Source organism: Gopherus evgoodei, chromosome 9 (assembly GCF_007399415.2).
Source record: "Gopherus evgoodei ecotype Sinaloan lineage chromosome 9, rGopEvg1_v1.p, whole genome shotgun sequence".
Lineage (NCBI taxonomy): Eukaryota > Metazoa > Chordata > Testudines > Testudinidae > Gopherus > Gopherus evgoodei.
In genome coordinates this window covers 95,735,948-95,759,136 of record NC_044330.1, presented here as the reverse complement: position 1 = coordinate 95,759,136, position 23,189 = coordinate 95,735,948, and the positions used below count along the sequence as shown (strand labels likewise).

The following is a 23,189-nucleotide window of genomic DNA, read 5'->3' as shown; positions in this document are numbered from 1 at the left end:
AACGTTATCAAGTAGTTTAGAGATTTTTTTTTAGAGTTCTGATATGAATACTGATTCTTCATAATGTTAGGAAATAGAAAGAAACCACTCCCTTCTGATTGTAAAGATCACTGTAGTGTTGAAACCACAGTCATCACAGTACTATGCTAGCCTGTGAAAGGCGTCAAAATGGATATGAACTGAATATGAAATGGATTAGTGTCGCTTCATTGTTCAAGCTGAAACTGCAGAATGGTGAAAACTAAATTCAATTTTTAAAATTTGCTCAGGTTCAATAACCTCAGATATTGTTAGTGACACCCAGGTAAGGCCATTTAAAAAATATTACTTTTATTTCTACAGTCCCTTTATATGCATACAAGAGAAAAAAGACCAGATAAATTCTCTTTAATTATATCTTCCCTAGAAGATAGACTGAACTGATTTGCAGTGGCTCCTTTTTTCTCTTGGTGAGAGATCCCACTGGGTTGTATGAATAACTGCTCATCCACTGTTGTCACACCTGGGGCCACGCAAAGCTCTGATCAGTAGTTTGCTATATCAATATAGTTCTAGTGCTAGTTCTAATGATACTCCACCCTACATTCTCCTCACAGCAGATCCAGATTTCATAGTTTCTCTAATTTCCCAAAGAACGAGTTAGATTCAGTTTGAGTTATTTGCTTTCAGACAATCTAGACAAAACTGAATTAATGCTAGTTGGGTTGGGATTACATTTGTATGGATGGATGGTGCTGCATCTGCCCTTTCCAACTCTCTGATGTGGTCTTTGACACAGTTATTCATACATTTGGCTGGATGCAGGCATGTAACAGGTTGGCAGGTGCTAGCAAGCTGCATAAAAAAGCAGAGGTCTTCTGCTGACTTCCCCTTGCAGCCAGAACAGGTGTATAGAAGTCTCAAGACAAAAGGGTTTCAATTCTCTCCCTGTCAGAAGGAACTTGGGATAGGGGACAGAATGGTTGGGGGTGGGGGTTGTGTGTTGTTGTTTTTTTTGGTTGGTTGGGGTTTTTTTTAATTTTTGTTTTTAACATAAAACCCCTAGGTTTTCAGGAAAAAAAACTATTTTCAGGAAAAATCTTAAGCTGAAGTTTATGTTTCTTGGTGGACAAGTTAACAAGAAAGACAAAACTCAGAACAGGACATATTTGAACCAGATCCAACATGTGACTACATCACAGAAATACCCTTTGGAAGTTCAGATTCCTTACAGAATGTTGCTGTTTGATTCTTACACATTTGCAAGGAATGTACATCTGTGCTCAGAGCTCTGCATCGGGTAGCCATTCCCTTCTGAGTAACATCCAGGGTTTTGGTTATGATATATAAACACATTGTTGGAACCCAATTATTCAAGAAATAATTTCTACTCTTATTTTTTTTCTGTCAATTTCTGGATAATAGTCTCTAGGCCCAGCACCAAAGCTTTCTTAGAAGAGACCCTCACATGCTGAGCTTGCATTTTCTCACAGTTCACCCAGAGCCAGTGATTGGAAAGCTTCAGCATGCTCTGTAAGGTGCATTTTCTTATGCAGGCTAACTGAACTTTTTAAAAGGTCCTTGGAAGAGATATCATTTGGATTACCAGTGTAGCCTCTGGGCATTTGCCTACTGTATGTAGAAGGTATTGTTTAATTGTAGAGATATGTTTGAATAAGGTAAGATGTCCAGATGCCATGGAGATGAGTGCTAAACACAGCTATGTAAGTGAATAAACCAATCTAATAACAACTTGGAGACATTGTGAGGCTTAATTAACAAATCTTTGTAAAGTGTCATATAAATGCAAATACATTAACATTACATAACCTAACATTAAATACAAGCAATAGCAGACTATGGGCAGATTGAGTGGATAGGCTGATCCAGCCCAGTGTTCCAACCCCACTTCTGGAAGTACAGTGGACAAATTTGGGGCTGTGTTTTCTGGAGCAATCAAGTCCTCAGTTAGCCTGAATCTTTCCCTAAATACAATTTTCCACATCTTATGCAAATGATTTTTATACAGTGGCAGATTTTCTAGATTCAGAATAATCTGATTTATATAACAAACTCCTGTGTCCCTGACTCATCAGATAAAGGACAAGGGCATTTTTTTTTTAAAGGAACTAATCTGGGGATTAAATGGTGATGGAAACTTTCATCTGTGCTTCCTATCACAGTCACAGCAATGGCCATGCCTGCTTCTATACTCCCTGCTATCCCATGCAAAATAAACCCAATGACAAGAAATAAGCCTAAAGAGACAGAATGAAGCAATGGCAGGAAATCACTATGCTAAGGTGTAGGAGAGATCCAAAGCAGTGATCTATTGATCAGATAGAGGCAAACCTCATAAAGCTGCAGGATCAGGGAAACCCCAGAGCCAAAACCAGAGCAGGAGAGGGGGCACCTCAACTGGGATGAGAAGTAATGATATATTCATAGCAAAGATCATAGCAGTGGAACCCGCCTCCCCCCCCCGGCTGTGCCCTACAAAGACCACTGAAGAAGAGATGTTTCTGCTAAAAGTAAAGGCAGTGGAGCTAAGAATAGCTTTGCTAGAACTACCGTCTTCCTTCTGCAGGCCGGGTACCACTGCATCCTCCCCCTCCATCCGGCCTGGCCAGCATCGCCTCCTACCCTGGCTGCAAACGAGATCCGTAGCGGAGGGAGGCGGTATTGGCAGGCTGGATACAGCACAGAATACAGACCCCGCATGAAGTGCCATTAATAATGGAGCCAGTAGGCTGGATTTGAGCAGACAGTTGGGTGAGTTCAGACACCAGCTAAAAGTCTCCCCTAAGCCTGGCCTCAAACTCTAGATCTCCACAGGCTTGTCCCGTCCTAGCTCCCGCGTTACCCAGGCCTGCCGGGGCTCCCTGCCTGCTGCGGGCAGGAGCCTCGGGGCCCCTCGGTAACAATGGAAGCGCTGGGGGGCGGGACGATGCGGCTGCCAGCTCCGGCCCTGCCCACTCCGGTGTCGGGACGGCCCCGCCCGCTAGTGGGGCGCCGCCGCCCGGGGCCCGCACAGATCCCCGGCCGCCGTGCGCAGCTCTGCTTGCCAGTCCCTGGAGGAGGCGGAGGGAGCCCGCAGCTGCCCGGCCTGGGCACCATGCAGCCGGGCAGGCGGTAGGGGCAGCCCGCCGGGGGCCATGGCCACCTGGAAGCGGGACGGCCGGGTGACCGGCTGCCAGCGGCTGGGCTGCGCCGGGCTGGCCGGGGTGCTGAGCCTCAGCCTGACCGCCCCGCTGGAGCTGCTCACCGTCCTGGCCCAGGTGGGCACCTCCCCGCCCTGGCGGGGGCTCTGGCAGGCGGGCCGCAGCGTCTGCCGGGCCGAGGGCATCGGGGCGCTGTGGAAGGGGAACCTCACCGCCTGCCTGCGCCTCTTCCCCTGCAGCGCCCTGCAGCTCGCCTCCTACCGCAGGTAAGCGCGGGGCGCTGCCAGCCTCGGCCCGCCTGCCGCCAAGGCGCTTCGGGGCCATTGGGGTGGGCAGTGCCGGGCTGCCCCAGCGGGTGGGGGGCTGTGGGCGCTGCCAGGATCTGCTCTGCTACCGCAAAGGGGTTTGCCAGGGTACAGGAAGCAGACAGTTGCCCTGTTAGGGCTCACAGTAACCATTCCGGAGGCTGAGGACTGGAACCTCATCATCCCATGTTTACTCTGCTGACCGAATTGAGATCCAGATTTAAATCATCGGGAAATTTACCCATCCAGACCGGCCCACCCTTTATGATGAATTTGATCATGAGTATTTGCGAAAAGAAACCTCACGTCTCCCAAATCAGCAGTTTGACTTAATATGAAACCTGTTTCCTTGCGCTTTTCTACAGTTTAACATGTGCTGACCTGCCAGATCTCATTTGGAAAGGAGATTTTCTCCTTTTAGATTAACATCAGAGACCCCTCATGTTAAAATTCCCATTTCTGCTTGAAAATATGTCCTCTCTTCTGGCTAAATGCACTCAGTAATACCAAAATTTCCTGTAATTAAAAGAGATTAGGAAAAAAGATGTGGCTTCACTTTATTTTATTTATTTCAGTTTACTTGGTTGGACAGTGCTTGGTGTGTTGTCAGTTTCTCTGTTCCCCATATACTCCCACTCTAGGCCTCAATGTTGTAGTCCATTTCCCCTGTTTGTGATTGTCTCTAGTACAGCAACAGGGAAAGGATACACATTTTTTTAAAAGGGGAAACTATGACTGTAAAACAAAACAAACCATAGGCTGTTTATTTTTAACATTTGTTTTTAATTGGCTAGATTTCAAATTGACTGTGTCCCTTTAAGGAAGTTCAAAGTTTCTCCTTCTTGTGATAATCTTGCTCTCTCAATTATTATGTTTCAATTACTGCAGTAGCTTTTAGTGTTCCCATATAAATACGTACAAGGTAGTCTATCTTTTAAATTATCACAGTTTGACAATCCTGTAAATGTTACATTCAGTATGTGATTTACTGGGATTTATTTTTTTAAATTAAAGTCACAGTAGGTTGCAGCTAGCATCTGTTCCTTAAGCACTGTCAGTTGTATTTAGTTTTAGTTTTTCACAAATCTGTATTAAATGAGCCTATATACAAAAATGAATAAGAACAATCTTTTTAATTTTGCCAGACTCATAACTAAGATCCTTCATTTTTATAGCTGTAATGCTAGCTTAATGGTGATCTATAATCTTTATGCACAGTCTTTACAACTACTGTACAACATTACATGTTAGAACTCCCTTTTTTAATAAGAAACAGCCACTAGAGGAAATCATGCTGCAGAGCGAGGGGAGTGTTTGCTAATATGAAGTAGTTCTGTAAACATTACTGGGCAGAAATGCATGATTTATTAGGATTTCCTTTTCTGTCAGGCAGTTTGCAGTCAGTTGTTTGTTGCAAAGCCTCCACTTGTCTCTGAAGCGGTGAGCCTGTTTGTTTGAAGGTTGGGGTTTTTGTTTGTTTGCCAGTTGGTTTATTGAGGTCAGCTGGGTGCTGGATGTATGCTTGATACTTCTGTGTGGGTGGGAGGATGAGGTTATTCCAGTTCCCAAACTGGATGGGAGGGAAAGGAAAAAGAGTGGGCTCACTTTCCTGCTGTCCAGTCAGGCATGCCGCAGGGGACTCAACCCACGCTGACGCCATCCACTGTTTGTAATGGGCTTGTCCTTCAGCCGGCAGTGAGTGAATCATCATTGCTCTGGGTGTGCAGTTCATGATAAAGATGGGTTGGTGGAGCACCAAGATTTTGACTCAAGCAGCTTTATTTGGTCCTCCTGCTTTGTGACAATTCTGTGAATCTTAGATGGACTGACTGAATGTTTCTTGAAACAATGCGCCCACTATTCGCTGGGTTAGTAAGCTGCTCAGAGGAGAGGATGGACAGTTTTCTTTCTCTTCTGATTTGCCCAGCAGATCCTTGTCAATTGCTAGGGGTGGAGAGGAGCTGCTAGGCAAAAACAAGTACAGTTACTCGCACACTCCCACTCTAATGCATTAAGCTGCTTGTGGTTTATTTGTGAGATTCCTCTGAGGGGAATACCATGCACAGACACAACAGCAGACAGAGAGAAACACTACTAATATTTAGTTAATGATAATGCAAACCTCCGAAAAGGACATGGTCTGGCTAGAAAGTTATTGACTGTTTTGAGCCAGGGAACGGTGGCTAGATGGGAAGGGATGGAATTTCATTACGCACGCACGCACACACATGCACACATGCGCACACACACTCACACACCCTGCCCTTCCTCCCCTCTGACTTCTCCTTTGCTCATTTCCTGCTGCTTGCATGATATCCATCATGCTCATTTCTAATTTGAGTTGAGTACTGTGTGCACTGGAGTAAGTCCTTAGTCTGTCCTCTGAATCACAAATGCCAGAATCACAGACTACCCTTGAAGACTCCAGGACACTGTCAGTGAGTTGGGGAAAGATACAAAACATGCCAATGTTGATGTTTTGATAGCAAACTCAAACCTAGACTTAATCCTTGACACAATGTAGTTCCTGAGTGTGAGTCTTCCCCATGAGAAGAGAAGCCTTTCTAACCCTGAGACAATGAAACAAGGAATGTTCTGCTGTGCTCAGGATTGTAATGAAGATTTCTACGTTTTTTTTCTATAACTTCTACTGGAGTAGCCAGTATATTGGAAACACTGGTAGAGAGAAGTAGTCACATCTCAGATCTCCTGTTGATAACTGAAACAGTGAGTCATTCGACTCCTTTAGCATATTTAGTCTGTGCAGTCGTGTTTTGAGTTGCAGTAGCTCATCTTGGTAGATGTAAATACAGAGCCCTAGGATTTAAGGCCAGAAGGGATCACCAGATTATCTAGTCTGACCTCCAAGATATCACAGGCCACTAAACACCACCCAGCCCCTGCACACTAAACCCAACCACCAAAATTAAACCGCAGTATTACAGCCCACAGGAGACTAGAGTGTTATGTGCCACTGGCAGATACTAGGAGGAACTGAGGTACTGCTACTCATTAGGGTTCTCATTTACTGACCTGTGTTTAAACCAAAATTCTTTTGAAAAGCAAACCAGTGGCCCTTTGAACTACTACAATGTGACATCCCTTAACAGTTTTCATAGTTTTTCTTGAGCTGGTGCTTCATATCCAAGAAAATGGAGAGGGTATTATTGGTTAGTGGTTAGTCAGTCACTGAATTGCTTTGTGACCTTAGAGCAAGTCATTCTGACCTCTGTGCCATGTTTACCCCCTGTTTACAATTGTTACCTGCTTCATGGAGGTTTTGAGGCTTGCTCAGGATTTGTAATGTGCTTTGAGACCCTTGGATGAAATGCATCATTGAAATTCTAAGTATTGTTTATCAAATAAGCTGTTGGGCAGGAGAACAGTTACGTCAAGAACTATCTTCATTTTTATGCCTGATTTTTATTGAGTCCTAATTAACAGTTCCTCTTTTATCTGTCTCTTCTAGGTTTGTCGTGCTCTTTATGGATGACTTGGGCCACATTTCCCAGTGGAGTGCCATCATGGCTGGAAGCTTGGCTGGGACGGTTGCAACAATAGTGACTTACCCTACCGATGTGGTAAAAACGCGACTCATAGTGCAGAACCGGTTGGAGCCATCTTACAAAGGGATTCTTCATGCTTTTTACACAATTTATCATCAAGAAGGATTCCCTGCACTTTATCGCGGTGTTTCACTGACTGTATTAGGTAAGCTAGTAATGGGAAAGAGTGGGGGGGGGTTGTTGGTTTGTTTTAAGCTTTACATTATGTATTGAAACATCAGTGTGACGCACCTGTAAGTTTTCCCAGTTCATTTTAAATGTGCAAGTAGTAAAATGACTCTGTAGAGGACATCTGGATCTATAAAGCACTATAGCTCACAACTTGCGTCACAAGTTGATTATTTCTGCTGTAGCTGAGTTGTCTCTATGAGCAAGTGCTGCCACTTTTATCTTTAATGGGTGTGGCTAAGAGAATGTGAGAAGATACACTTGCCTAGCTTTTCTGGATTACCTGGTTGCATTTAGAGGCAGCCTACTCCTCCTTCACTTAACTTAAGAGAAATGATGTGTACCCACAGTGCACTGTGGGTGTAATATGGTACTCCTGAAAGGGGAGTCAAAGCAGTGGCATTCCTCATTACCTGAAGCAGGTGTGGCATTTGTATTTATTTTGTAAAATATTTATTGACTCTCTCTCTACTCTAGCTTTGCAGAATACCACATTTTAAGATACTGTAACTGGTTACATAAATTGATTCTGACAAAAAACAATGAGCCCTAACAGCTTACAAGCAAAACTTAAAATTAGTGACAGCGGAAAACAGAAATCGTATGCCAGGCAAGAGAGAAGAATGTCACTCAGCAATTTGGGCTAAAGTGCAACCCAGTTGTATGAGGAGTGGAACAAAAGATTGACCTTTCATGAGACCAGAACCGTAAGAGACACCAACGCAATAGACAAGACCCATTGTAAACGTAAATACCTAATGCCATATTTGGACCCTAAAACCTGAGCTTTAAATAAGCAAGACATCCCCTTGATAAGTGAATATCTAACAAGTAAAGGTTTTTAGATATTTAAGTCTGATCTAAGTGAGCAAAGCAGGGTTTAAACTGGCTTACAGTCCCTGGCATTTAGACAAGCCTAGGAGGAAGCATGTAGTTCTCATTATACTGTGTTGTGTGCTTACATGAATCTTTTCTGTCTGGTTTGCTTTATAGGTGCTATCCCGTTTTCTGCTGGCTCGTTCTTTGTTTACATCAATCTGAATAATATATGGCATGAGCCCAGCTTTCACTTCTCTCCTCTTCAGAACTTCATAAATGGCTGCCTAGCAGCTGGGGTAGCACAGACACTCTCCTTCCCCTTTGAGACCGTAAAGAGGAAAATGCAGGTATGGAGCATCGTTATTGTTACCATTTTGGTGGTGGTCATATTGTCAGTGTTAGTTTCAGGAGTTTGAGGCCAGGCATTAGCCAGTTGATTGTGATTCTTTTTTACCAAGAGTGAATCCTTAGAGGGGTTTAATTATTCCTGGCATTAAAGGCGGAGAATTTTTGGCTTAGGTTTTGTTAAGACCAGTTTAAGTGGTATCATGAGATCAACAATATTTCTTGATATTCCCTTATTTTCATTAAAACTTCATCACCATCATCAGAGTAGCAAAGACATGTCATCATCTGGTGGCTGCTTGGCCTATGTCAAACGAGCTGATATCCTGCTCTTGGTGTGCAGGTATCCACATCATAAATGCTCCCATCATAACTGGCAGCCTTATTGACAGTCTAAGGATGGAAGTCAAATACAAGGGATGGAGACTACCTGGGGAGGCCCCTTTGAGTCAGGATTCAGGCCTATTGAAGTGGAAGTGTTCACTGCTTCTCTGTTCAACAAGTAAACATAGGGCTTATTTCTAAGGCTCCCAGGGTACTTGTACATTGTAAAAAAGACCCACAGTGCCTAGTCTCAGAGCCTACATCAGCTGACTCCAGCTTGTGCTATGGGGCTAAAAATAGCACTGTAGACATTCCCTGGTTGGGCTGGAGCCCAGCTCTGTAACCCTACTTTTAGCCCCGTAGCGCAGGCTGTATTAGACAAGTCTGTTAACCTGGGCTCTGAGACTTGCTGCTGCAGGGTTTTTTTGCAGTGTAGATGCACCCTGTGTCTGATACCCTACATGAACACAAACTTTGGGATTAATATGATGATCATTCAGTAGTTGGAATAGCCCTTCCTTTTGGTTCTCTCCTCAGATCTACTAAACTCATGCTTCTGCCAAATAGTTTAATAAGGAAAACTAGTTCCCCCTCAGTTCAAACTGGGATTTAAATTCCTTTATTGTTTTTAGGACAGTTGTAACACAGTTCCCCAAAATAGTGTGAAATCTGAGTTTTCCCTACCATTCTGTCCTGAATCCAGAGCTTTGCTCTTCCCCCACCCCGAACCCCCCATACTCATGTGAAACGGTTGGCTTGTTTCACCACTTGAGTTGCTTGTGTTGTTCCCTGGGTTGGATTTCCTATATACGGTCCACATACGTTTATAGCTAGCACAGTCTATAGAGAATTAGGCAGGGCCCAGGTCATATTCTCATGCATTTCTCATTAGCCATAAACACCGACGTTTCAGTGCACCAATAATTTGTGCATTAAGTTTTCATAGCTAGTGAGAAGGAAAATTCACAGACTTCTGGTCTTGTGTTAAAAAGGACAATTAATAGCTTGCTCCTCTGAAGCAGTACAGTTGGGGAAGCAAAAAAATTATTTTCTTTTCAGCCACTAGGTTGTGCTATTTCACCAGTTTTTTATAGATAAATGCCAGCTGCTCTCCGTTGGGTACTTCTGTATAGAATGTACAGAAACTCTGGGTTTATTGCCTAATCTAGGGTGACCAGATGTCCCGATTTTTATAAGGACAGTCCCGATTTGGGGGTCTTTTTCTTATATAGGCTCCTATTTACCCCACCACCACCTCCTGTCCCGATTTTTCACATTTGCTGCCTAGCCCTATCTCTGAAGAGAACTGTCCTACACTTCCAGCAAATAAATGTATTTTAAAAAAAAAGAGAGAGAAAGAAATGACCGAAAAGAAGAAATTGATCAAAAATATAAGTATCTTCTCTGTCTACAGTGATTTGTTTTGAACTTTGCTGCAATTTATATACTTGTCAAGTGCCTTACAGTCTTAAGGTGCTTTTTTGAGCTTAAAGACCCCCAGCTCCCCATAATACTTTACTAACAAGCTGTGGGAAAGGCAGGAGGATACATAAAAATTCAATCAATCCTGATTTGTTATTTTAAGCAGGAGTGGTTGAACTTGCTCAAACTGCCAAGTATAAAGCCTGGCTGACACTGGGGACTGGCTGAATCTGGGTCGAAGCGGTCTATGAAGTTGTTTCTAAAAGTTAACATAAGCATGTTGCTCAGCCTTGTGGGCGATCAGTTCCACACTGATCTCACCTGCTGAGGGCCTGACGCAAATCGGGGAAGGCGCCAATAACTTTCGTAACCATGATTCTGTCCCAACTGTCTCTTCTGATCTGTTTCCATCTGGTGAGCCTATTCACTGGGGAAAAGAAACATGTGATGTACTGAAATGTTTAGCTACCCCAGTAGGCTATCATGAGTGCCCTGCAGTGGCACATGGGAAACTCTGGTTCATTTCACAGACCTGGACTCTTGCTTGCTGGGTGAAGAGGAGCTGAGAGCTCTAGGGCAGACTTAAGAAATGAAATTAGCAGGCTGCCAAAGGAGTCTCACCAGTCTTCCTGCAGAAGGAGGTCCAGTGGCTCAATATTGGTGTTGGGCAGGGGCAATTGGGGAATCTCAAGGCTCTCTCAGGTCCCCCTGAGAGGGAACTGGACAGCCATCAGGAAGAAAACCTAGACCCCACTAATATAGCAGTGGTCTGGAACTGCAGCACTGATCCAAGAAAGTGAGGATAGGACTGGGATTGAGGAACACTTGAGTTTTAATCCCAGTTCTGTAACTGATTTACTAGCAGGGGCGGCTCTAGACATTTCGCCGCCCCAAGCAGGGCGGCATGCCACGGCGGGCGCTCTGCCAGTCGCTGGGAGGGCGACTGGCAGCTCCAGTGGACCTCCTGCAGGCATGCCTGTGGAGAGTCCGCTGGTCCCTCAGCTTTGGTGGACCTCCTGCAGGGACGCCTGTGGGAGGTCCACTGGAGCTGCGGGAACAGCGGACCCTCCACAGGCATGCCTGCAGGAGGTCCACTGGAGCTGCCTGCCGCCCTCCCGGCGACCAGCAGAGCGCCCCCTGCGGCATGCCACCCCAAGCACGCGCTTGGCGTGCTGGGGCCTGGAGCCACCCCTGTTTACTAGACAGCCTTGGGCAAATTACTTGAACTCCATCTATTTCCATGTCTGACTAATACTTATTTCCTCAGTTAGGAGTTGTATGCAAAGTGCTTTGAAGAGACATACCACTATGTAAGAACTAAGTACTAATAACATTTATCACACTCACCTTGATCCATCCTTTCCAATGTTACATATCTACAGCCTCACTGATGTCAGCAGGAGTTTTGTCACTGACTTCAATAGAACAGGATTGGACTCTCCATTATTTTATATTTTGATGGTGATTTACTCTGTCAAACTTGTTCCTGTAACAATGGCTCTCCCGTTCCCTACTTTACCTTCAGTGTTATAGTTACCATGTTTAGCATTTTTTTAAAGTTGCTATATTTGATGTTAAATATAGTAGAATGCTTTATTTTTTTAATTAAAAACTAATTCTAATTAGTCATTTTGAATGTGTGAGCCCTCTCCCTCTATTGTGATTATCCTAATTTTATCCTTTTTTCATTTTGCTCCTGAATGGCATGTTAGAGAATTGAGAGGTACAGTATGCATGTTTTGGCATGGAACATATGGCTTATATTGTGAATCAAGAGGATGGGGTTAGTCAGAGGGGAATTTCTCAGTAATACTTCCTGTGTTATCAACTTTTAGAAGAAATAGGTTCTCTTTCACCTAAGCAATAATTTACTTAAGACTAGAGCCTTTCCTCCAATATGAGATGCCCTTTTTCATAGCCCATCATAGTGCACAGGGTATTGGAAGGCAGGATACAAACCTAATGACTGAAAAAGGAAATAGCTGGATTACTTTTTTATTCAAAGTTTAGAAGAAAAACATAGGGGGTGTTGAAGTGACATTTTTAACATGTACTGTGAAATCTTTGTTTGAATCCAAGAATTTGCTGAAAACCTCATTAAAATGTTCACATTAAATTTTAATGAAATTTTGCATAACTGATTTGTGTTCCATTGATATTATAGGGGTCACTTTAGGTTAAAAATTATATATATTAAATACATTTGTATGTTACATGTAACACCATAGATATTAATCCTCAAAAAATTTTTTTTCTTTTTTCACTTACTTTTTGCATTTCGCTCAGTTTGAATAATGAAAATAGTCTAATCAGTTTCATTTTTATTTGTAGTCAATTTCTAATTAATGTCCTTTATTAGGATGTCATGCACTAGCACAATGATGCAATGTTTGTTTGCAAATATTTAAAAACAAATGTGGGGGAGGAGAAGGACTGTTGAGGTTTTTTTAATTGCTTCCTTAGGACTCTCTTAACAGTTCTAAGCTAATTCAAACCCAAATAAAAACTGCCAATTACTGGTACTCTCATCTTCCATCAGTAGCATGAAAGATATCGAGGAGTTGTTGTTTAAACCAACATCCAATTTCCCAGATGAATATCTAATGCCAGAGGACCTTGCCCCTTCGTTAAAGTGAATTCTAGATCTCTTTTTGCTGTTATCTTCAGCCAGATAAGAGGGTTTCCTGATATAGCTGGACCAGCAAACCTTCTCTAGCGTAGACTAAGGCTAACAGAGTTCAGCTCCTTACAGCTATTACAGGATTCAGTGTGTATATATTTGGCATTGATTGCACACCATTCCATGTGTTATGAAGAAAATGCTCACAGGAATATAGCGTGTTGGAGTGCATCATGTGAAGATGCATCCATACCATTTTAACACCAGGTTATGTATTCAGTGGACTGTAACTGTCCTTTTTGGAGCAATCAAAAACAAATGGATATGATGTTCTTCACTTCCCGTTCTAAACAGTTGTGCAGGGTTGCTGTGGGCTGTTGTCACACCTCACCCTAGAAGTGGCTGCTTTTCAGTGGGGAATTGCATTAATATTGGGTGTAGTTTATATATCTGTTCGTAGATGCTGGAACTAGGGGTGATTGGATGTGGCAGCACCCCCTGGTTTGAAGCGGTTTCCATCATATACAGAGTTTACAGTTTGAATCAATGGCTCTCAGCACACCCACTATACAAATTGTTCCAGTGCCCTGTATCAGTTTGTAAAGTGCTTTGGGATCCTTTGAGATAATAGGTGCTATGCAAATGTAATTTTTTATTAATGAAAAGGGATTAACTACTGTGAATTTGCAGTAGCAGATTTTAAAACCTTTAGTAAGGGCCATACTGCATTATAGGAATGGCTGACCACTCATTAAACCCAATTTAGAGCCCAGGGAGCACACAATCAAGCTGAAGTCAATAAAGAGCTTACATATAATGTTGTTGTTTTTAAAATAGCTCCCTAGTTAGGGTCTTGTGTGCTAAATGTCAGCCTAACACAACTCTTAGAGCTGGGTTATAAGCAAAGCCTGGACAAGGAAATGGAATCCAATAATCTTTTATTATAAAAAGCATTTTCCATGTGAGCCATTGAAATGAGGGTTTGTCAGATAGTTACATTCCAACACCACCTAAGTGTGAGTAATTGTTGTACAGAGAGCGCTTAGGCAGTGGGATGTTTCCCAGTGCTTTAAGGCCAGTCTGAGTGCACTTGTACTATAGCATCCTTGCTATTTACAAGATTTGGTTTTCCTGCCAGCTGGGAATATGAAAATTATTCAAGTCATGAGCCAATTTATTTAAAAAACTTCTGGGTCATGTGGTTCACATGACATCTAAAAAGCATATGTGCTTTAGGACCTTTTGCACAAAAGCTGTTTATTATTTAACTCCTTATGTGCCGGTGCCTTGGAACCTTTTAAAGATGAAACTATTTGAATGAGTAGAGTGGTATATTACAGTGTAGATAATAAGGAGCAATAATGATTTTCAAAAAACATAGATACTTTGTATAATGGGCATCCATTATTAGTACACAATACATTTTTAATACTCTGGGTTTTATTGTGAAAGGGACTGTGTCTCTATTTGTCCTGTTAATTCAACCCCACAACTATTTATTTGTATAAACTATGCAGATTTGGGTGGATTAATCTGTTTATATATTTTTTTTTAATTGGCATCAAAGTGTGGTGTTCTGCTTCTGCATAGATGAAGAGAGATTCAAAAGTGCCTTGAGATCTTCCAACATTACCTGTCATTTCCGGACAGGCAGAAAGGATCTGTGCTTAAAAGGCCACACTCACCCTGAGTGTAGATCAGATGATTTCAGTGCATCAGGAACATATTTGTCGTTTTATTTCATGAGAAAGACAATACCTCCATCAATGCAGCATTTCTCTTCTTCCCTACACTTGTATGTTTGCAAAGCAATGGGAGTAATCAACTAACTTGTATTTTCTAACTTCTGATTCCTTTCACCATCCCAAACTCCCTCTCTCCTCATGGTACTGTAGTGTTAGCATTAGACATGAGCCCAAGTCCTGGAATGAGACATGAACTCATGATTAGCCTGAGGGGAGTGTTGCCAAATGGGTCATCAGAATCCATTTGTTTTCTATGGGCTTTTTCTTTGCAATCACTTCCAGAGACTGTCCATGGCAACTTTTTATTTATTTGGCAATTAACATACTTGATACAGCTCAGTCTCTGAAGTTGTTAAAGAGCAAGATACATGAGCCCTATTGCCGTAGGAACTACAGTCCCTGGAGCACCGTTGGCCAGTTGGGGCGCAATTCTTGCCTCAGTGAAATGTGAGACTTTCCTTCTGCCAAAGCTCTAGTTGGCTTTTCTCTGGCCCGACCACTTGAGGCATTTTTCTCAGAAACCACAAAGCAGAGGAGAGACGCCGGGAGACGGGCTATCCATATGGTTGTCCTCATAAAACTGTGGTGTTAACATTTTGTAGTACAGTAGGTTTTGTTGTTGATTTGAGGGTTGGTTTTGTTTTGTTTTTTTTGTTTTTTTTTCCCCTTGCATGAAAAGGCAATAAAAATAATTAGCAGTAGGACTGGTCATTGCTGACTCTTCCTCAGCCCGGTGAAGCCTTCCCTGGAACTGAACAGATTTAATAGTCCTGATCTGGTTGGTAATTACTACTACTACTTTGCTTTTTTATAACCTCTTTTCTCCAAGGAGGCAGGATGCTAGGAGTAATAAGGATCTCAAACTGCTTAGCGAATTAAGCTAAATAAACATCTCTTTGTGGAAGGGGAGACATCTATAGGTCTCGCTTACCCACCAGTGAAATGCAGCCATCTCTGAGGTGTACTGAGGCAGCTGTTTGTTTGTCATTCAGCAGCACTGGTCCATAGTTTTTTGGGAAAGGAAATTAAACTTATTGTATCTGATTGAAACTGCAGGAGACAGAATGAATGGAATGTATTTACCTGTGCTGGAATTTAACCGTGTGTGTGTGTGTGTGTGTGTGTGTGTGTGTGTGTGTGTGTGTGTGTGTGTGTGTGTGTGTGTGTGTGTGTGTAATTTGTAACTGATAACTGTGCAAAAGGCTGTGTGGACACTCTCTTCTATTGATTTAAACCTTCTCTTTCACTTTAGCTTCAGTTTGTTGCTAATGACCATAAACTAAACTGCAATAGGCCCCTGCCCCTCTGAAACTGAAATAATGCCCTAGTCCTGTCAAGACTTATGCAAATACTTACTTTTGCATACAGAGAGTAGCTAAACTGAAACCAATGGGACAAGTCACCATACGTGAAGCTAACCATGCCTGTTTGCAGGATTTGGGCCCAAGATGTCTGCACGGGGTTTTGCACCAGTTTAAATAAACCAGTGCAACTTTTGCATGCAAACAATGCTTTAGCTTGTGTCCGTTTCTTACCACTTTGAGCTAAATCAATATAAGGCACTCCAAAACCAAAATGAGTGTTTATACAAGGGGATTGCACTGACTCTATAGGCAAGGCCTCTGTCCTCATTTCAAGGGTATCTTCATAATCATGAGCATAAAAGCAAACGCAAACTCTCTTTTTAATGAACACTTAGGCTCAGCAGCAAGGGGTGCATTCCATGGCAAAGGCAGAAGCCACAGAATACAAAAGCCCTCATCCTAACCTATTTAATGCCGTGCTAGAGGCCAAATTCTGCTTGCTTTGCTCACTGGAGCTGCCCCGGTGATTTCAGCAAGAGAGGCAGAGTTTGACCGCAAATCAGGGTTTTTTTTCCTCTACCTAGGGAGAAGAGGACAAAGTGTTTCTAGAGTGCAGGCAGCTGAAGGTCAGCTGTTCTCATCTATTGCTCTGGAGACAATTGACTGCTGTTACCTCACAGCAGATTATCTTTCCACATGTCTGAATGCCCTGTGTGGGCTTACTGTATATTATGGTCCATGGTTAATCTGTCTGCAATATTGTAGGTTGTAATTCGGTCCCTGCTGTGTAAAATTGTTCACATGTTCTTAGTACTGGTTCTTTATTTGCATTTTGAAATTGCTTGCCATCTCTGGGTAACAAAATATTTTTTCAGGCTCAAATCATTTAGTCCGCATTGAATGAAAATTTCCATTGACTTTGGTGGGAGTATTGCCTGAGTGGGGACTGCAGGATTTGGCCATCCGTTTCCTTTCAACTAGGATTACATCTTGCTGCTGCAAGTGTCCCTATTAACCCAGCCTTAAAAGACTTCACTGTTCTTATTTTAGATTCCGGATTAGGTGAAATGAACTGCTGAGCTTTATCATAAATTGCTTTCCTTCACTGCTGAGTTTTTTGTTTTTTGTTTTTTTAGTGGTGATCTTTTGAAGGTGTATACATTTGTATCAATAAGAGAGATTACTATATTTAGTGATCAAAATCCTAAATCCCTATTATTACAGGAATATATTGTTAACTGATCTTTCACCCCTCCTGGGTCATTCATACCACACCCCTAGAAGGTAAAGTACCTCCAGAACAGAGTTTCATACTAGCATACATTTTATCCCTAGGAAAGGAAGAAGAGCCTGTATTTAGGGCCATATTTTCAAGATGGCCTCCATCTTGTGCCTGTAATTTGTGGGTATAAAAATTCATAGATGCAGTGTATGTCACTTAAATATCTGATAATGCCAGCAACTCAGCCACGTGGAAATCTACATGTCCTAAATGTCTGGTGCAAAATTGTATGCAGTTGTTTGCCTGCAAAGCTGCAGGCACAAAAACCAGAGACCCTCCACCTTGTGAGATAATCTGGTCTAAAAGGTCTCATCCTTGTCCCTCATGATAACATGATTTACTCTTGAAAGGCTCAATCTGTCTATCCTTCAGGGCCGGCGCTTCCATTAGGCAGTTGCCTAGGGTGCCAGGATTTGGGGGGGCGGCATTTTGTGTGCTCCCCATGGAGCGCACGGGAGCTTCCAGTTCCGCTCCCGTCGCGCTGCCGAAGAAGGACCTTGTGCCGATGTGCTGCAGAAAACAGCGGCAGGCAATTGAGCAGCTCAATGACTGCCTCTGTCGCCTGTGGCATTTCAACGGAAGGTCCTTCAGCGGTACGACGGGAGCGGAATCAGAAGCTCCCATGCGCCCCATGGTGAGCGCACAAAATGCCACCCCCCAAATTCTGCCTAGGGCGCCAGAAAGTTTGGCGCCGCTCCTGCTATCCTTAAGCAGAATTCCCATTGAAATCAGTGTGTGAACCACAGGTCGTGTTCCCAGGGGATGAGAAACGCCAGGCTGGGGGAACAGAGAAATAATTAAGCATTTTGTCTTATAAGGTCTGCAAGATCACTTCCTAAAGTCGCATCATATGGTTTTGACCTTAGCCTGGCATTACAGGCCACAGGTGGGATGGTGTTTGTAGGGTCTGCAAACAGCACATAACTGTACTCTGTTGGGGAAGAATTTTGCCATGTTACTTCACCTTTTAAAAATAAATCCTGGGTCTCCTGGTCTTAGACTATCAAATTTAGGGTAGTCTGAGTTGAGTGCGCTCTGTGGTGAGTGAGCGACTCAAAGCCTGCTGAAGACTAAAAGATTGTTTTTGTACTTGGGAGATAAATGCAAGACTGGTTCTACTGACTAATAGATTTAACACTGAAAGTACCCACTGCATCCATCACAAACCTAAGGAATGCAGATTAGCAACTTGAATTTCTTTCTTTATCATCAGCACAGCCCCTTCCATACAATACCTCTTCTTTCACAGCAGCATAAGGAACATATAAAGTAGAATAGATTTTTTAAAAATCATTAAAGCTAATGTTAAAAAAAATTATATAGTACAGAAGTTGAGTGTCTATACATCAGGGTATAGTGCTTAGATTATCCACAAATACAGTTTGTTTTTAAAGTCATAAGATACATATAGTATGTAATCAGCACTAACCCAAATTTAGGTGAATAAGTTTAACGATACAGTTTAGATATTTAGAATCTGAATACTTAGGTACCTCACTCAGGAAAAGTTGTACAGAGTTGGTTGTGGAAAGCAAAATATATCAATGAGTGAAGATTGTCCCTCAGTAATTGAGACTGTATGGTATATTGTCCATTTGGAAAATACAATCCATGAGGAAAGTGTGACAGGTTGGACCCTTTGCGAAGCCACCTGATGTGCTGAGCTGCCGCTGAGTTCTTGTTCTGCCAGTATGGGCCCCCTTTACCCTGACACACGCGCGTGCTCCAGCACTCAGATGTCCACCTCCTTTGGAGTGCAGACCAGAAGATATATTATGAAATTTTCCTTCTCCTTCAATGTGGAGAGAGATGCGCACACTTCTTGCCCTTCTCTTCTCTCCTCCCCTTCCCCCCCAGTTAAAAATTACAGAAACTGGGTTTAATAATAAAACAAATTTTATTAACTGTAAAGGGCAGATGTTAAGTGGTAAAAGGGTAACAAACAGAACAAAGCTGATCACTAAGCAAATGAAATCAAACACACAAGCTAAGCTGGTTTCGCTAAAGAAATTAGTTACAAATAGTATTTGTCACCCTAGATAGTCTTGCGGGCAGGTTGCAAAGCTTCTGTGGTTCAGAGTTCCAGTTCTGTTCCTTTTCAAACTGGACCCCTGCCTCAGTCTGGACTCCCCCCTTGCCTTCCCTTTTGCAGTCTTTCTTCTTGGACAAACAGGCCAGGGAGAGGAGGAGTCCTGTTTGCCTTCCTCCCCACCCTTAAACAGGATTTACATAAGGTGGGATTGTTTGTTTCCCAAACTTAACCCCATCCCCCTTCCCTCACAGTGGAAAGTTACAAGAAGTCCCAGGTAATGTTTTAGTATCAGGTGAATAAGACCACCTGACTCTGTAGCATCCATGAGTCGGTGGCAATAATGGAGAGTTCACAGGAAGGCCAAGCTTTTCACAGTCCTTTGTCTTCGCTGATGGGCCATCCATGCTGTCTGGCTTTTCCATTGTTGAACCTGAAGTGTTCACAGTAGGCATCACCCAAAGTAGCATAGTTGAAATACAGATACATAGTCCATATTCCTAATTTCAGATACAGAAATGATACAGGCATACAAACTGGATAATTTCATTCAGTAAATCCTAGCCTTTCCAATGATATCTCACATGAGCCATTTTGCATAAAGTATATCTTAGTTATGTCCTATTTATATCATAAGCATATTTTCATAAATGAATATGGAATGACATGTCACAGAAAGTATTTCAGTTACTTTCCCCACTGCACTTCTCATCGGTACACCAGCTCATCCCTCCTGGTGTTGCTGATGTCCTGTGTAGATGTTCCTTGACCACCTGATGGCATCCAACACCATGAGTTGCTGCATCAGCTGAGTGTAGCATTGACCAATTCCACATTCCTGCAACACTCGCTTGTTACTGGGGTCCCATGTGCCCAGGGCTCCTATATCAGCACGTCTGTCTGTACCTGGTAACCCTTAGCTCTCAAGGTTTCAGCCACTGGGGCATATTTCTCTACCGACATTTTGAGAGCAAAGGGTTACCATGGGACAGGTAGGCTGGGGTCCTGTTCTTGAAGGGCACTGTGACATCCACTTTGATGATCTGGTCCTCGTTGGTGATTATGATGCCCGGTCGCAATTGGCTGTCGATTCAGCTAGTAGGAAGGCCTTGCTCCTTTGGTCTGTTCCAAATGGGTATCAGTTCAGCAACCTAAAGACCCAAGCTCCATCAAAAGACACAAGTAAAAGTTGCTTTGTGAAGTGTTATGCTGCCCATAAAAAGTATACTCTGGTCGTGTGCTCTTTTGAATAAGTAATTAACCACTTCTCCCCGTTATATAAATCAGGTTAGGTTTCTGCAGAGCTTGGCCAGTGAAACTAGTCTGAGCTATTCAGTTAGTTTCACTTTTAGCTCTCCTGTTGTAGTGCAATTGTAGGGATTACAGTATTGCAGGGATGTGTAAATCCTCCAGCATCATCTGATAACCAAACCAAAATTTTCATTTAAGTTCATAGACTTTAAGGCTGAAGAGACTATCCTGGTCATCTAGTCTGACCTCTTTCACATCGCCGTCCACAGAATCTCACCACCCACTCCTGTAATAGACTCATAACCTGTGGCTAAGTTACTGAAGTCCTCAGACCCTGATTTAAAGACTTCAAGTTACAGAGAATCCACCATTTACACTAGTTCAACCCAGCAAGTGACCCATGATGCAGAGGAAGGCAAAAAAAAAAAACAAAAAAAAACCACCCCAGGGTCTCTGTCAACCTGATCTGGGAGAAAATTCCTCCTCGACCGCCAAATATGCTGATCAGTTAGACCCTAAGCATGTGAGTGAGACCCACCAGCCAGACATCTGGGAAAGAGTTATCTGTAGTAACTGAGAGCCCTCCCCATCTAGTGTCATGTCTCCAGCCATTGGAGATATTTGCTAATAGCAGTTGCCAATGGCAACAATGGCATATGGCCCAGTCTCACCATACCATAAACTTGTCATGCTCAGGCTTCAACCAGGTTAGATTTGTTTGCCCCCCCCTGTTCCCTTTGGAAGGCTGTTCCAGAATTTCACTCCTCTGATGGTTAGAAACCTTTGTCTAATTTCAAGCCTAACCTTACTATTGGCCAGTTTATATCTATTTGTTCTGGGGCCACTATTGGCCCTTAACTTAAATAACTCCTCTCCCTCCCTGTTGTTTATCCCTCTGATTTAAGGAGGGAGAGGAGTGATCATAGCTCCCGTCATCCTTCATTTTATTAGGCTAAACAAGCCAAGCTCCTTAAGACTCCTCTTGTAAGGTAGGTTCTCCATTCCTGTGATTATCCTAATAGCCCTTCTCTGCACCTGTTCCAGTTTGAATTCATCTTTTCTTAAACATGGGAGACCAGAATTGCACACAATATTCCAGATGAGGTCTCACCAGGGCCTTGTATAATTGTAGTAACACTTCCTTATCTCTACTGGAAATACCTCGCCTGATGCATCCTAGGATTGCATTAGCCTTTTTCATGGCCACATCACACTGATGGCTCAGAGTCATCCTATGATCAGCCAATCCACCCATATCTGTCTTCTCTTCCTGCTACTTCCAACTGTGTCTCCAGCTTATAGCAAAAGATCTTGTTGTTAGTCCCTAAATGCATGACCTTGAACTTTGCACCATCATCCCATTTCTATTACTACAGTTTTCAACATCATCCAAATCTTCTTGTATGATATTCCAGTCCTCATGCGTATTGACAATATCTCCCAGCTTTTTGTCAGCTGCAGATTTTATTAGCATACTCCCAATTTTTGTGCCAAGGACATTAATGAAAATTTTAAATAAGATTGGTCCTAAGAGTGGTCATTGAGGAATTCTTTACCTCTGTCCTTAATTACTTTCTCATTCAAAATTTGTTCTAAGACCTTGCTCACAGTGAGGTCAAACTAATGGCCCAGTAGTTGCCCGGATCACTTTCTTTACCTTTCTTAAAAGCAGATACTGTATTTGCAATTCTCCAGTCATGGGCTACAACTCCTGAGTTCACAGATTCATTAAAAATAGTGTTAACAGAAATTTTCTTTAATAATATTTTCTAGCTTTGTAAAATCCTTTTTCAAAACCTAATTTTTTTAACTTGAACTACTGGATAAGATAACTTTGATTTAAGTTGTGTCATTGTTTTTAGGCTGACACTTCCTCTGAGATTCTTTTGGTTCTCAAGTACTGTGGCGAAGGGCTTGAAGAACTGTTTTTATGGCTCTGATAAGCAGAAAGGTGGGAGTATGAACTGTGCACCACAGTTAAAAATCTTGATAATGGTTTTTACAGTGGTGAATGTTACTATAAATAATCTCTCAATAAATCACTTTAGAGATCAGAGTCTGTAGGCAAATTAGAAATCTGGTTCTTTGAGTCATACCATTCTTTAACATTCGCCAGAGTAGTTTTGCTGCTTACCAAATCTTATTTAAATCTGAAGTACATCACACTCTACATTCATATCATACGCACAAGTGCCACCCTTTGATATGTGCCTTTGCAGTATACATAATGGCTGAAGTGATTAAGCTGAACTAATGCACTTAATTCTTGCAAGTCCTCCTCTGCACAGTGGGAAGGAAAGAAAGGAAAGGATGCATATGTTTAGCAGCATTGTCATCTTCCTCAAGTATTTTAACTAGTTGTCCCTTTCCACTACTTGTCCACAGTTTCCAGGGCTTTTGGAATCTGTTTCAAAGTATCCCTGTCACTTTGGAAAGCAGAAGCATGTGTCAAATCCATCCCGGGTTTTTAGTGACTGGGGTGGGATTTTCAGAAGTGCCTGAATGACTTGTGCTCTTAACTCTCTTGGGTGCTTTCAAAAATCCCACTCAGTTTCCATGCACTGATTGTGCTTTGACCTAAGGAATCTGGGCCCAGATCCACAAAGGGGTTTAGGCATTGCAATGCTGAGTGTCACAGTGCCTAACTTGTTAGGTGCCCAGAAAATCACAGGATCACAACTGTGATTCCCCAAAGCCAAGTTAGGTGCCTGTGCTCCTGTACAATGAATGGGGGGAGACTGGAGCCTTAGAATGAGACCCACAAAAGCCAGTGCACTAGGCAGGGAGCCAGCGAAGCGAGCCAAGGAAGATATCAACAACGAGGGGAGGGAGGTGCTCAACCCTGTCCCTGTCATAGAGACAGGTGCCT

General features: G+C 42.7%; 1 protein-coding gene across 1 annotated transcript in view; it reads left to right on the top strand.

Moving 5' to 3' along the window:
* The first annotated feature begins 3,034 nt into the window (after nt 1-3,034).
* Nucleotides 3,035-23,189, top strand: part of SLC25A43 (solute carrier family 25 member 43) — a 29,669-nt gene continuing 9,514 nt past the window's right edge. The window contains exons 1-3 of the mRNA XM_030576411.1: nt 3,035-3,406; nt 6,915-7,156; nt 8,173-8,345. Of these exons, the coding sequence (XP_030432271.1) occupies nt 3,135-3,406; nt 6,915-7,156; nt 8,173-8,345 (687 nt within the window). The 5' untranslated portion in view covers nt 3,035-3,134. The remainder of the gene's footprint in view (nt 3,407-6,914; nt 7,157-8,172; nt 8,346-23,189) is intronic.